Source organism: Dasypus novemcinctus, chromosome 1, assembly GCF_030445035.2.
Source record: "Dasypus novemcinctus isolate mDasNov1 chromosome 1, mDasNov1.1.hap2, whole genome shotgun sequence".
In the NCBI taxonomy this organism is placed as follows: Eukaryota; Metazoa; Chordata; class Mammalia; order Cingulata; family Dasypodidae; genus Dasypus; species Dasypus novemcinctus.
Genome location: NC_080673.1, coordinates 113,680,106 through 113,696,100, shown reverse-complemented (window position 1 = coordinate 113,696,100; position 15,995 = coordinate 113,680,106). Strand labels below are relative to the sequence as shown.

Sequence of the window (15,995 nt, the reverse complement as noted above, 5' to 3'; positions counted from 1 at the left end):
ACCTAGTTTCGAATTGGTATACAAGCTATCGATTTGGGGGGGGACAAAGAAATTTTCATTTTGAAACAATAAGGAAATTTAAATCACAAGATGTTGAAAATTAGTTTTTTCTATCATACTTCACAAAATCTCTATTAACAGGAATTAATTTACACCATATTTTTTGTGAGAAAGAAATAAGACTGTAGCATAATTTATTTTTTAAAGCACCTTCAAAGATAGGTTGTTCAGGAAGCCCAGCTTAAATACACTTTCATAGTTCACTATAGCATGAAGTTGACAACTGAAAAAATTATTTATGAAGATCAGAAAGCCAGGGTAGAGCTTTCTGGATTTTATCTTAAGATTACCTAACCAGAAATAGATTTTCCTTGTATCTTGTAGGTAGAAAGCTCCTGGTTTAACTAAACTATTTGAAGTTTGTATTTCTCCAAAAACAGCTAATGGGATAAATTTTGTGAGACGTTTTTCTTTTTTTTTTTTTTTTAAGATTTATTTATTTATTTATCCCACCACCACCACCACCGATTGTCTGCTCTCTGTGTCCATTCGCTGTGTTCGTCCGTGACCACGTCTATACTTATCAGTGGCACCAGGAATCTGTGTTTCTTTTTGTTGCATAATCTTGTTGTGTCAGCTCTCCATGTGTGCGATGCCATTCTTGGGTGGGCTGCACTTTCCTTCACGCTGGGTGGCTCTCCTTATGGGGCGCGCTTCTTGCGCATGGGGCTCCCCTATGCGGGGGACACCCCTGCGTGGCAGAGCACTCCTTGCGCACATCAGCACTGTGCATGGGCCAGTTCCACACAGGTCCAGGAGGCCCAGGGTTTGAACCGTGGACCTCCCATGTGGTAGGCAGATGCCCTATCCATTGGGCCAAGTCCACTTCCCAGACATTTTTCTTTTAATGATAGAGGAAAATGTTATGTACTGTATAAAAGCTTCTAACTTCCCTACCTTAAGAATAATAACAATAGTAAGTAACATTTATTGAGAACTTATGGACCCATAATAAACATTTTAAACCAAGTATAACAAGCAACCAGTTCTCCTTCCCCTTAACTAGTGAGATAATGACCTCAAACTTATTTGGAATTTTACATTAAATAACCCTATTCAATAATTCATTTATCTAATATGGCAGATGGATGGCACTTACGGTTGTTTCCTCCCAATGTACCTATCAGAGACAGAACTATTTATTTTCATGATATTTTATTACTGTCATGGCGGTCGACTGGTGCAATGGTTTAAATATTGTCCATGTCATCAAATTCACCACGGCCTTAGTGTTCTGCGGAACATTAGTTTCAGTCAACACTTGTAAACTTGAAAAAGATTTCAATGGCCAAATAAGTTTGAATTAAACTGTTATACAAATTCAGTTATAGTAGTACATCTCAAATTCCTCAATATGCTAATGTTAAGACTGACTCTCTAAAAGAAAGATATGATATGTAGTTTCCCAACATTAGAAGACCATGGGAACATAAGTTATTTGGCTACTGTTCTTCAGAAAGCACTTTTTAAATGTTGCTTTACTGTATAAACTTCAGTTATACACACGGTTAGTCACATGCATACACATGTCCAGAGTCATGTTTACATTTTGGCTTTCTGGAGAAGACTCAACATTTCTTCCAGAGAAAAATTCTGACTTTGTTACCAGTTATCCTTGCAGCCCAACTCTGAAGCTTCTATTAGACGACAGTGTTAATTGGGCTTTGAATTTTTTACTACTGGCTCTGAATCTTACTGTCTAAACCCATCAATTATCAGAAAGGAACACCATTAACCTAGGCAGGCTGTCTGCAGATAGTAAAGTCTCCTACTGTCTGTTATCAACATCTGATTTAAATCATTCTTAATAACCTACATGTTTATAGAAGATCCCGAGAAGGCAAAACAGTGGATTTATTTGTCTGGTTCTCTGCATTATATATTGGATTTCACAGAGCAAATGAAAGGTGCATACTTTGACTTATCTCCTAGCAGGCTCAGGTTCAACAAGGTGTTTTAATTTTACACCTTCATTTTTTATCATAAATTCCATAAAAATAGTCATGAAATAATTTTATCCACTAGCTGCAAAAATGTTCCTCAGGAAGGTCCTCTACTGAGTAATGAGAAACAAAAGCTATTTAATACAAACTATTTGCCTTCATCATCTATGTGCTTTGTGTACATTAATTCATTTAATTATTTTACAGATAAGGAAACTAAATCATATGGAATTATGAATCTTATAGCGAATCACAGGGGAGCCAATGTGGCACCGTGGTTGAGCTCCGGGTTCCCACATATGATGTCCCAGGTTCAATCCCCAGCTCTGGTAACATGAAAAAAGAAAATCACACAGCTAGTAAGAGGCAGAAAAGAAATTTGAGAGAAGGCTGATGGTGTCCTATGTTCATGGTCTTGACGAAAACATCAAATGAACACTCCTGGTTGATTTTCCCCATTTCTATTCTATAACTCAATGTTAGAAACATGTTATTTTTTGAGGTACTATTATGTTTACTGCTTTCTGATACTGTGAATTACATAGGCATACCTCATTTTATTGCATGTTGCTTTATTGCACTTCACAGATAATGTGTTTTTCACAATTGAAGGTGTGTGGCAACCCTGTGTTGATAAAGTCCATCAATGCCATTTTTCCCAAAGCATGAGCTCATTTCATGTCCCTGTGTCACATCTTAATTCAGGTATGTACAATGTTTTTTGAGACATAATGCTATTGCACACTTAATAGACTACAGTATAGTGTAAACATAACTTTTATATGTATAGGAAACCAAAAAATTGATGACTTGCTTTATAGCAGTGGTCAGAAACCAAACCTGGAAAAATCTCTGAGACGTGTCTGTATTTCCAATTATATCTCATTTTACCACACCTGTCAGGAAGCTTGAAGTACATACGTGAAACTCAAATATAGCAAGTCTGTGAACTCTTAAGTGGTTAAATTTTGGTTTTCCTTTGATTTTCAGTTTCTATCCCTCTCATCCTCATAAAATATTTCCTTGTTATCCCACAGATATTTCCTGAAATATCTTCTGAATCATCAAGAAAATATAGTGATCAGTAGAACTCAGGATTCTAAATATTTTATTGTCTCTACAGAAAATTTTACTTTAATCCTTTGAAAAAGGGCAATCTTTACATGTTATATACGCAAGGAGTTTGCCAAAACATCAAGTTAGTCAGAATAATCAAATGCCCAACTTCTAGAAATTAAACATACCTGATCAATACAATGCCACCATTCTTGGCATTAAGTATACTGTTTTTCATTTAATTTTAATAAATATCTACCTATTCAACATTGCTAGATAAAGAAGGTCAAACAATGCTGATGTTCCCTCTGGATGCACATCTGCAGGCACAATGGTTGTTTACAACTGATATCCATTCTGAACGCTTAATGCTGGGGCCATACTGGTTAGAGATATTTTAAGTAGCTTTCCTGGATATGAGCCCCATGAAACTTACCTGTAGTCACACCATGAACTACTCCTTCCTTGGTTTTGGAGCCTATAAAAACAAACAAAATTTAATTCAAATCATAAATCTCAAACTGGCTGTACTGCTAATGACCTAGTTTTTATGCAACTAATCAAAAAATCTCAATCTTCAGAAGTCAATATATAATGACACTCTCAGAGGACAATCTAAATCAAGGAAATTCAGTAATCACTACAACAAATAGAGGAAAGCAAAGCTAACAGGAGAGTCTGCCCAATTAAGATTCTAGCACACAACAATGACTTTTTATCCCCTTGCTTCCCACTCCACATATCAATTTACAAAGAAAGAAAAAGGTGAGATAACACTGGGGTTGAGTGGGAAGGTGATTTTTGGATTCAGAACTTAGGCCCTTTACTGAAGTACAACAGACAGATTAGATAACCCACGAAACACAAATAGAGTGAGAAGGGAGAGAAGGAGGCATGAAAATTTGTTCAACACCTATTATGTGAGAGGCAATTTACACCTCATCTCATTTAATCTTTGTATATCCATTTAATGTGTTTTATACCCATTTTACATAAGAAACTGAAAATCAAATTTAAGTAACTTACCTAAAGTCACATAGGTAACAAGAGGTTACTAGCATATTAAAACTATAAAGTCTGCCCCATTCCAAGCCCATATTCTTTCCACTAAACAAGGCAAACTTTTAGAAAGAAGGTAGTTTTTATAATTCAGGCACAATGCTTGCTTCAAGAAGAGACCAGATAGGAATTTTCCCCAAAACTTCCCATTTCTAAACTTTTATAAACATAATTTATCAATATGTACTATTAAGACTGCCCTTTAATTTTAATCATAATCTCTAAAATGTTGGATTATTCCTTTGTAATTCACAGCAGTTTTCCAATTAAAATATTTTTGGAGAAAACAACAATAGGACAGAGATTCATTTGAAAACTACCCTGTAAGTCAATAATGTAGCTTTGTCAAGACAAAGAAGATGTAAATGAAAAGGACCTAAAAAGTAGGTGATTTAAATCTATATGTGGGTATTAATATAATTACCAATCCTCTAGCTCAGCAAAATAAAAGTTGAAGGAGTATCTGCAGACCTAAAATATTCCCCAGAATGAAATGTTAGGGGAATGAAATGTCATTAGTAGATCTTGATCTGTTCATTAAGCTTTGATTATACATGCACGATTAAAATATTGATCAAGTGTCTGCAAAGTGCTCTTTTGTAGCTTTTAAGATTAGTTACCTATGTCTACACAGCACTTAAGGTATGTTTTAGGAACACTGCTGCTTGGTGCTTCGCCGTCTAAACAAGGGACTCTTCTGCCTACCAGAGTTGATAAGGCATCACTTGGGAGCCTTCATTTCAGTTGTTCGTTGAAGATATATAGCTGTGCGTTCATTCATGTTTGTAAATAGAAAAATTTAAATCTGGGTCAAAGGGAGGGTAATTTGTTCTAGTCTTTATTTTTGGTAGTGAGAAGCATTTTCTCTGGAGTCCCACCACATACCTTCTGGTAGCATTTTCCTGCTACTCTGATTGATCCATGACCTTTGAACTTTTTTGGGTGAAAAACATTAAAAATTCTTCTACTATCACAAATGTAGAAAGAAAAGAAAAAAAAGTTAAAAAGTAGTAAAACTAATACCTATTTAATATATTGTAATTTAAAACATTACAAACATTGACAAAGTATGTTATTTCTTTATTTAAAAAGTTTATCAAGAATCAAGTTTGAGCAGTGCTTGCCTTCTTCTCATTGCACAAATTCCTACATGGAGTAAGCATTGTTTTACCGTCTCAGAAAATTGTCATATGCCTTTTCAAGTTTGGTCCAGCTTCCAAATGTTACTTTTTGTACTTTCAATGTCAGGCTATATGTCAGAGCTCCTTTAATGGAAAGTGTTTTTATGGCACAATTTGAATCTGGGACACCTTCCTCCTGCTCGTCACAAGCACTTTCCCCAAATATGTTCACTAAGTTCCTCCAGCTGCATAGAGTCTCTGAATCACAGCACTGTTAACATTCCCATTGCTTCTATAAATCAAATTATGTTTGATTCCAGTTTTATTTCCAGAATTTTCCCTTCATTTCTTTGCTGCACTTTCATCTTTGCTGGCCAATTTTCTCTTTCCATTATCCATTTTTAAAAAATGTCATGTGCGTTTATCCCTGGGAGACAAGGAGTTCACACAAACACACACTTTGCTGTCTGAGCATGAACTGAGTAACAGATGTACAATGACAAGTCACCAACAGACTTTGAAAGAAATGGTGTGATTGTTCACTGATTATAAGGGGTTTCTGTTATTTATATAGTAATTTGGGAAAGAGCAGTAAAGTTTGTACTTTTTGCAATGACAATTTATGTTCTGTAGTAACAGAAATTTGAAATGTGTTGTTAGGGAATTGGTGTTATTTAACTAACCATGGAAACTAAATTTGTGTATAATGAAACTTTGCAAATCACAATTGTTTATAGTAATCTGTACTTGATGATTAACCTCTAACTGAGGCATAATTTGTAATCAATGATATAGTTAGAAAACGGGTGTTAAGTACCTTTTCGTGAAGTGACTGTGTGACTGGCAAGGTGTAAAACCTGAGGGTACACCATAGCTGATGGTGTCTCTGAGCTCAGACAGTCCACACCAACCATGTCTGGTTCCTCAAAACTTCACAGAGTGCAGAGTGGAGACAACACAGGTCATGACTGGGAGTCAACAGAGCTCACAATACTGTGATTGTGCACATTACATTGCTTTTTAGAAAGCTAACTCAGCTCAGTGCAGGTGAAGCATGTTGTGATTTAAGAGTTTAATTTCAATCCACACCCATGACCACTGCTGCTTACTGAACTGTGTGGCACTGCAAGAGTTTTAAAGATCATCCTTTTCTTGTTATTACTATTATAATACTTGGTATTTTATAAACAGAATTAAAATTGTTCTGTGTTTGAATTTGAATCTCAATTTATAATTTTTGAGTCATTTGATTAAGAGAAAATTGCTATTAAAATCGATGATATTAGTATGTTATTGAAGATTTGTGTGCAAAGTTATTGCAAAGGAAAAAAAAGTTTTTTAAAAAAAGCAATACTGATTATTATGGTAGTTCTTCAATTAGTTAACAGTCTCCAAAAGTATATTATATATAAAGTAATAAGATTATTTTTCTTATGAGGCTTATGAAGACAGTCTGCCAAACTTCTTCTGTCCTAAGTGAAATTAGATATTTTCCCTTGGTCACTTCCAATCTTTCAAACTAGTTATTGATAATGGTTCTCTTTTTTTTTTTTTTTTGCTAAAATTCTCTTCATTGTACAATATCTAAACCTCAACATTTCAAGAAATTTTAACTGTTAAAAAATCCACATAAAAACTAAGATCATGTTTTGAATTTACAATAACATATTTTTTCCATTTTTAATAAAATTTTGTTGAAATATATCATTCATATGATAATGGTTCTTATAATGAAGGGCAAAAGATAAGAAAACATGGTAAGGAAATTATTCTGTGGAGAGTTTCTTTGATAACAACAACCATGGCTCCTATATATGAAAGTGTGTTCTGTGACATACATATTCTGTTTTATTATGATATCCTTACAAAAGAGTCTGCAAGACATTTGCATTTTTAAGTTATATTTTTACAGATGAAAAAGTGATGCTTACAAATGTTAACTTATCCAGGATCCTAGGAGTGTAGCGTGAACTAAAATTCAAGTTTGTCTGACATCAAGTACATGTTCTTTGCACTATATCAGTAGTCAGCAAACTATAGCTAATGTGCTAAATATTATGTACCCTTTGTTTCTATAAATAAAGTTTTACATGAAGCAGACTTGCTCAGTGGATAGGGCATCCGCCTACCATATGGGAGGTCCCCGATTCAAACCCGGGCATCCTTGACCCATGTGGAGTTGGCCCATGCGCAGTGCTGATGTGCCCAAGGAGTGCCCTGCCATGCAGGGGTGTCCCCTGTGTAGGGGAGCCCCACGCACAAGGAGTGCGCCCTATAAGGAGAGCCGCCCAGCAGGAAAGAAAGTGCAGCCTGCCCAGGAATGGCGCCACACACAGGGAGAGCTGACAAGATGATGCAACAAAAAGAGACACAGATTCCCACTTCCTCTGACAATAACAGAAGCGGACAAAGAGCACACAGCAAATGGACACAGAGAACAGACAAGTGGGGCGAGGGGGGAAGGGGAGAGAAATAAATGAAATAAATCTTAAAAAAATAATTAAATTAAAAAGTTTTACTATAACACAGTCATGCTAGTTATTATTTATGGTTGCTTTCATACTACAACAGCAGAGCTGAGTCACTGAGGCAGAGATCCTACAGCCTAAAATATTTACCACCTGGTCCTTTAGGGAGAAAGTTTACCAAATCAGACACTACACTATTGTGTCTTCACATGGTCGTTTTTCATCCTAAAACCTTTGTTATGAGTTCAACTTTCCATTATTAATTTACAGTAATCAATACTTATACATAAATTATATGAATCAGCAACTAATTTATAGAATTTACTATGTGTTAAACCCTGTGATAGACATAGAAGATGATTTTTTAAATTGTGACATATAAATGAGTTACAATTTTACGTATCTCAGAGAAAACAGAATTAATCTCTGAAAAATAAAATCATTTTTTGCCCAAACTCATAATTAACAATAAAAAACAAATAAAATGTGTTACAGATAATAAAACTGTTTATAACCTGGGAACAAACAATGCATGAAATTAACATTCTACAGCTTTTGGATTAGCTACAAACTAATGGAGTGAATATTACTGCCCTCAAAGAAAATGTTTAAAGTTACAAACTTTAACTTTAAAGTTAAGATGTTTAAAGTTATAATCTTTAAAATTATAAAGTAAATCAAGTCAAAGTTACTACTGTGCATTTACAAAAGTTGGACAACCAAGGGCAAATATAAAGAAACCAATAATCTGTGCGTCATGTATTCAGTATGGCAAATTCCATCTAAATGAGGTAATTCACACTTCACAAAACACATAAATTAACTCATCAAGTTTTTTGTCTCTTGTAACACTTCATTGCAATGATTTTCTGAAAATGTTTTAAAGAGGAAGAAAAAGAGTAATTTAACCAAAGATTTGTGGTACCACCAAGTCAATATAAAAAGGAGTCTATAAACTATGAGAAAAAAATAATCTGATGTAAATTTTGATAAGACATATTCATAAAAATCACCCAATAAACTCATCTTCCACCTTACTGCTGTGGCTACAGCTGCTATAGCTGCCACTGAAGAATGTGGAAATGCTCAGAGGAGCAGAGAGGTAAGAGGAGAAGAAGGAGTAGTGTGGACATGTGTGGATATGTGTAGACATGTGTGTGTAGTCTGTGCCTGTTATATCATTCCTTCCCCCAAAGAATTTAATTTTAAGTGGTTTACAAAGTAACACTCAAACACAGTCCTATATATATATATAAAAGAGGATCATGGTCAGGGTATATACTCCAAGGTAGGAATTTATGAACAAGTAGAGGAAATAAGAATCAACTCCCTTATTATTATGTGTGTCATTTGATAAATGAAGTACGTACATGTCTTAGAGATATTGATAACAATCCTCAAGTACTTTCTTGAGCTCTTAATTCCCAGCATACCAAATGGTCACAAAGGGAAACTCCACCATAGACTAATCTGTCCTTTCTATTTTATGGCCATAGTTGGTCTCTTTTTACCTATTTTAATATCAGAATAATACAAAAAATTTAGGAAAGTTTAATCCTCATGATAAATCAAAGACATGCAACAAGAGTTTGTTTTTTAAGAACATGCTTGCTTTTTTAAAAAGATGGTGTTTTTAAAACTGTTCTCTGAAATACAGTCACTTATTCACAGAAACATCTGTTGCTTTAAAAAAAATCCTAAAATTTTACTGGAAAATTAAATAATCAGGAAAAACAAAAGATTAGCCCCAGTTTTTACTGTCATCTGAAATACACACTCTCACTACCCACTCATACCTCGGACTCAGTCCATCCTTTCCCAAGTGATGATGCAAAAATGAATCCAGCAAGGCATACCAGCATTTCAGCATTTAGAGTATCAGTCTTCCGAACCCATCAGTCACGAATAAATATCAAAATGGCATTTGGAGCTTACCTACGTAAAGAACGCCCTCTTTGGTCTTTCCTGCTGCTTCTGCCACACCCTGTTTGGTTTTTTCAGCAGCAGCCACAACTCCCTCCTTGGCCTTTGAAAGTCCTTTCATGAATACATCCATGGCTAATGAATTCCTTTACACCACACTGAAGGACACAAAATACACTTTGAATGAGAACTTTCTGGGTAAAACAAAATTAAAACCTCCCAAGGTAAAACCACTGAGAAATTACCGGAACCACCCTCCCCCCCTCCAAACTGTGAGACTCTTTTAAGTGTACTCTCATTTCAACTGTTGGACAAGGCCACCCTTCGTTAGCTTCTGCATTAAAAACTTAGCATCCCCTATCCACTTAGGTTAATTGGGTCTAGCTGCCTAAATATGGTTAGGATGAATTATCTGAGCTGCTTTTAACGCTTTTCCGAAGTAGGACGTACCCCTCCTTCAACTTCCCAGGGTTGAACAACAGTTCAACAGTCTAAGTTACAAGCACGTTTCGATGACCACAGGAAAAGAAAAGTAGCGGGAGGTGGGCTTGGGGGGCGGGGGGATCCTTAAAATGAATGCTGGAAGCGGATTGACAAGTTGATCAGGCAGAGCAAAGGCAGGAGAATTACTTACTTGGGTGTGGTTGAACCTCAGGCTCTCTCTAGTTCACCCCACCATCCACACGCGCCCTCAGCTATCCAGCCAGAGCAGGCGCAGTTCGCACCCGCGGGCAGTTTGGAGAGGAGCGCCACCCCAGGGGACGTGCTCAGCGAGAACCCGCCAGCCCGCTGGGGCTGCAGGACCCAGGCCCGGTGGGGAGGCGGGCTCCCGGACCTGTTAAACCCTTACCACCTGTTGACGTGCCCTTCCTGCACTTTCACTTAATTATCTGCCCAAAGCACCTTACTTATTTTATAAGAAAAATCCAGAGGGCAGACTGGGGGATTTAAGAGACGAGAAATAAAAGTTAGATGCGCACGCTCCATCGAGCATCCCCGCGTTTCCCAAAGGAAAAGCGTACTCCGGGGAATCAGCCAGACCTCTCAGCCTCTGGGAGAAAAGGGCAAAATGGGAATAAAGTGAAAAACCAGGTCAACTTACTTTCCTTAAGCTCACCAAAGGAACAAGTACCCACCGTCGAGAGACTTGACACAGTCGGTGCTCACGGTAACCCCTTTCCACCAGGCTTTCTCCAGGATCCCCAAAGCTCGCAGCCCGTTTGGAGTCACAGGTACTTATATGAGCTCCTACACTTCTCCAGAACTCCGGTTCCAACCCCTCTTTTCATTTATTTAAACAAGTCCCAAATATTACTTAAATGGAAAGAGGGAAGAAAAGGAGCGCCCAGGAAGGGCGGAGGCGGCACCCGGAGAAGGATGGTCCCCAGAGTAGGCTGCAGTCAGCACAACCCAGCGACGAGAGGCTGGCGACGTGGGAGGCGAACCCGCGAACCTGTCGTCAATTGCCACTCCCGCCCCCCGCACCCGAGGATCCGAGAGAAGGATGCTAAAAGCGGGGCTCGGTCCCTCAGGGTCGGTTCTGAAGCCCGCACGTACCTGGCTCTCCCGCGTCTCGGCGCTTGCTCCTTAGCCCCCTCTCGCCGACCCCCTTCGCGTCCGCGTGGTCCTCCTCCTCCTCTTCTTCCTCCTCCTTTGCCTCGGCTCACCGCCCCCACAGCTGATTTGTCAGCGCTGCTCTCCGCCCCTCGCCGGAGCGCGCTGCTTTCCTGCCGCGTGCACTTCGCTGGATTTCGTGTGTGTTGGGGAGGCGGGGGTGGGGTGGGACAGTCCTTCCAACTGCAGCCGCCCGCGGGGTCCGGGAAGGCGGGAAGGTGGAGTGGTCTCCGATTCACCTCAAGTTCAGGGTCAACCGACCTGCTCTGGGGATCCCGAGCCCTTAGGCGTGGGCTGAGGTCGCTGCCTCTTTTCCACCCACCCTTTTCGCGTCTCCGCCTTTCTCTACGGTTCCTCCTGGGGACCCCCTCGCCGTGACCTCGAGGAGCCGGAGGGTCTAAGGGATAGACAACCAAGGACCGAGTCCATGTCCGGGGGAGCTGCAGGAGACCGGCAGCATAGCCAGGATGCTCATATAGGCACCACCAAGAGCGAGTTTCCCTCGGATCGCTTAAGTTTTACAAAGGGCAGTGGGACACAAAGCTAAGCCTCGCTTTTGTTCAAACATCCTGCAGATATTCGTTTGCTCTTAAACCCAGATGAGCCTGAAAGCGCCCGGCGGGCGGAGATGAGACTAATAAGGAAGAGTTACAGGTTGAGGTAGGAGGAAGCTCGTCAAATCGTCTTCCCACCCCACTCTCACCATTTCCCTTTCCACCAATCAGCGGCTGCCAGACGCTGATTTTTCCCATCAGTGGAACGAAGAATGAATATTCCCCAGCCGTCGAAAGGAAACGGTCATAGGCTTTTCGTTCTTGAAATGGGATTTACTTTCCAGACCCAGGTATCTAGATGGAGGAGACAAAAAGCCTGGTGCAATTTCCCGGACCATCATATACGAATTCCTCTTCCGCCGCTCTGAAGAGACTTCAAGCCCCACTCGCCTTGCTAACTTCTGACTCGTGTTGCCCCGGGAGCTGACTCCCACCCACCGCACCCCCACTCCCATCCCCCAAGCGCTCGTGCTTCCAGACAATTTTTGCATAGCTTAATCCATTTTCACCTCTTTCAGAGCTAGGGGGAACAGCTGTTCCTAGATCACATCAGAACCGAGAACCAAGCTCCTCCCTCACCAGAATGCCTTGCTTTCTTTTACCAGGATTGGGAGGATGATTTCAACCCTGAAAACGGGGGAAAAAAAGTCTTTGCCGTATTTTTTTTTAACTTTGTTTTGTTTTTGCTGATTCTTTCTTTAGAAAAAAATGCTTTCTCTAATCCTGATCGCATTTGGGTTCTCAAATTTGAATGAAATGCTATAAAAATCCATGAAACAAGCGTTTGAAATCTCACGTTAAGTAGAAAAAGAGGAATATGAGGTCATCAATGCATATTGCTTAAACACCTCCTTGCCTATTATTGATGTGCCCTTCTTCAAAGCAGCCTTTCTTTTCCAATAAACAGTAGTTCATATTTTGTTTACTTGGTTAAAAAAAAAAAGATTGCACCTGGAAGATAATTTGCTGCCAGACTTTGAGACCTTAATCACGTTTTTGCCTCCTTCTGTTCCTAGTTTTTTATCCTGTAAATGAGGAAATGAACTCAGAGGATCCCTCTCTTTTCACCTTTCTATTATGGAAAATGTTCAAACATATCCCAAAGTAGAAAGAATAAAGGACTCTTATGTGAATATTACCAACATCCACAATTTTCAATGCATGGTTAACTATGTTTCCTCTATATATTCACCTACTCTATACTTTATCCTAACAATTTTTAGCAAAGCCCAGGCACTACATATATTTTTCACCTGTAAATATTTTGCAGGTTTCTGTAAAATGTAAGAACTATTAAAAATAACCACAATGACATTTTGATGATTTTTTAATTGAAGTATACTTTATGTACAGTGAAATGCTTAGACCTTAAGGGTTCCTTTAAACCAGTTTTGAAAAATCCTTGCATTAGTGTAAACCATACCATTTGAACCACAGAACACTTTGTACCCCCGAAAGTTCTCTATGTCCCTTTTATATTGTGTATATTCTAGAATTTCATTATAAAGTTACTGAAAACAAACACTTTTGTATCTGTTTATCTTCTTTCAGTCAGCCTAATATATGTGAGGTTCCTTCATGTTGTTGTATGTATCAGTAGTTTGTTTCTTTTTATTGTGTTTTGCGGTTTCTTTTTATTACTGATAACAAAATAAGTGCCTTTTACTGTGACCTATCACAGGTAACTACCTAGAGAAACTAATATAATTGTTTAATAAATTATTTCAGATGACATGTTTATAGTTTAACTGGGGCCTTATTGGGACCTAATGCTCTAAATTAAAGACATGACAGGAAATGACTGATTTTTTTTTAGACTCCATGGCAGACCAATGGGAGAATTATTTGTGGTCAGCTGTTACTTTTTGTGCTTCTAGTAACAGCATAATTCCACACCTTTTATGATAAATTATGCTTTGCAAAGCACTGCTGCATTAATATTACTAAGTAATTTAATCCATCCTCCTGTTCATGGAACTCAGGTTGTTTCCATTTTGGGACTATTATGAATAAAGCTGCTATGAATATTCTTCTACAAGTCTTTTTGCAGACATATGCATTCATTTCTCTTCAGTAAATTCCTAGGAGTAGAATTGCTGAAGTAGATGGATGTTTGAGCAACTAAGTAGTTGTACCAATTTATATTCATACAGTAATATAAGAATTCTGATTGCTACACATCATCCCCAACATTTGAACTTGTAAATCTTTTTAACTTTAGCCATCCTCATGGGAATGTAGTGATAACACATACATTTTTTGCGGTGTTTAAATTCCCTTTGTTTCTTCCCACTCTCAAATTTCTGATTTATCTTAATTAAAAATAAATTTCCTTTCTTTCCTTCTACTTCTTTCTGTCTTTTCCCCCTTCCTTTTCTTCCTTCCTTCTTTTCTTCCTTCTTCTTCTCCTTCCTTCATTCTTTCTTTTTATACAACTTGCTGGACTTAGAATGGTGATAGCCTCAACTTCTTTCCCTTGGTCATTACTCATCCTAGAAATCTAAGATGAAAGATAAACAAATGTGCTGTTATAGCAAACACCCTGCTAACTTACCTTGAATCAGATGAAAGTGGGTTTCTAATAATAAAACATAGGCATAAGATGGGGGAGGAAAGAATAATAGAAGAAATGTGAAAATGCCATGTTTAAGTTGTTGAGGCTGAGGTGGGGAAGAGATGGAGAAGAGAATATCTTCAAGGCATAAGCAGCCTTGAATTCAGACAGTCGTAGAAACTGAGAGGGTTAGGTCGATCAGAATACCCCAAATTCATCTTTCAACTTCCGATCATGAGCTTTATGAGGACTCTGAGGGTTCTTTTTCATTTCCACTTGCAACACACTAGCTCCATCTTATTTTGCCACAGAGTGAAATCATGTCAGTAACTGACCAGAATATTTTTTAACAGGCTTATTCGTTCTCACTTAAAAAAAAATAGATCAGATAATGAGGGGATGGAAAATTTTGATTAATAAGTATCACCCTCTTGTAAAGAAATATTTCTAACAATGACTTTTCCTACATTTAATCTCTGTGTGGCCTTAATGCCACTTAAATGCCACTTAAAAAATGACTTTTCCTATATTTAACTAATCTGTGTGGCATTAAATGCCACTTAACTAATCTCTGTGTGGCCTTAAATGCCACTTAAATCTGCTTAAATATGGATGTGTGTTTCTGTAGAATGGTGGAATAACAGATTATCCTTTCAACAATTGCCAAACTAAGTAACATAATAAACTGGTGCCCTCTCTCTGTTCTCTGCTTTCTTGAGTCCACAAGAAGGCAGCCTCACTGAAAAACATTTGAGAATATTCATAGTCAAATTTCATGTGTGTTGGACATCCCCTTCTGCCAATAATAAATGTTTTCCACTGTGACTCATCACAGCTACCTATCTCGATAGACTATTATGATACTTCTTTGATACATTATTTCATATGACATATTTATATAGTTTAATAGGAACATCCTGAGACCTGATGCATTAAGTGAAAAGAGTGACTAAAATGATAGATATTTTACGTTCCATGTCAGACCAGTGGGAGAATTATTCTGGGGTGATAGTTACTTTTTATGCTCTTATAACATAATTCCCTGCCTACATATGTTACTTTGTGCTTTGCAAAAGACTAATATAATGCATCATTTGATCATAACAAGTGACTAAGTTAAGTTTTATTATGTACCTTTGATAGACAGTTTTGGTCACATACTGAGATCAACCAGCTCTCAGGGGGCAGAGTTGAGATAACATAGCAGAAACAGTTCCAAAAGGCATTATCATTTCCTGACTTAGCAGTAACACTCTGACACTTCATATTGGGTGATGTAGGACGGATAGGGAAAAAGTGAATTTCCTACTGTGTTAGAACTAGCCTTTGAATCTGGATGTGACAATCCAAAGCAAAGAGAATTTATGTAATTAAAAACTTCATTTATATTTGAAATTTTGCCTTTTCTAGATAGGTACTTCTCAGTAAGGAGAAATTATTTCTCACCACTCCCCCAAAAACAAAGAAAACATAAAATTATAAAATAATTGTTTTCTATCACTGGGAATCATAATTATACTTCTAGGTTTCACTCCTCTTCTTGCCCCTCAAAGTGCCTTGATTATCCTTTTAAAAATAAAACTGATTAAAACACATTGTTATTTAAAATAATTCTATTTTAAATAAAATTAAAAACACAATTT

At 37.8% G+C, this 15,995-nt stretch overlaps 1 protein-coding gene across 3 annotated transcripts in view; it reads right to left on the bottom strand.

Moving 5' to 3' along the window:
- The window catches only part of SNCA (synuclein alpha), a 125,218-nt gene extending 113,357 nt beyond the window's left edge, over positions 1-11,861 (bottom strand). The window contains exons 1-3 of one of the 3 annotated variants that reach the window (XM_058295499.2): positions 11,188-11,861; positions 9,643-9,788; positions 3,496-3,537 (exon numbers count right to left, since the gene is read on the bottom strand). In XM_058295499.2, the coding sequence (XP_058151482.1) occupies positions 3,496-3,537; positions 9,643-9,763 (163 nt within the window). In that variant the 5' untranslated portion in view covers positions 9,764-9,788; positions 11,188-11,861. Of the gene's footprint in view, positions 1-3,495; positions 3,538-9,642; positions 9,789-10,264; positions 10,352-10,766; positions 11,072-11,187 lie in introns of those variants that run through there. The other 2 variants (XM_058295509.2, XM_004480540.5) reach the window with 2 other exon arrangements.
- Positions 11,862-15,995: the final 4,134 nt, after the last annotated feature.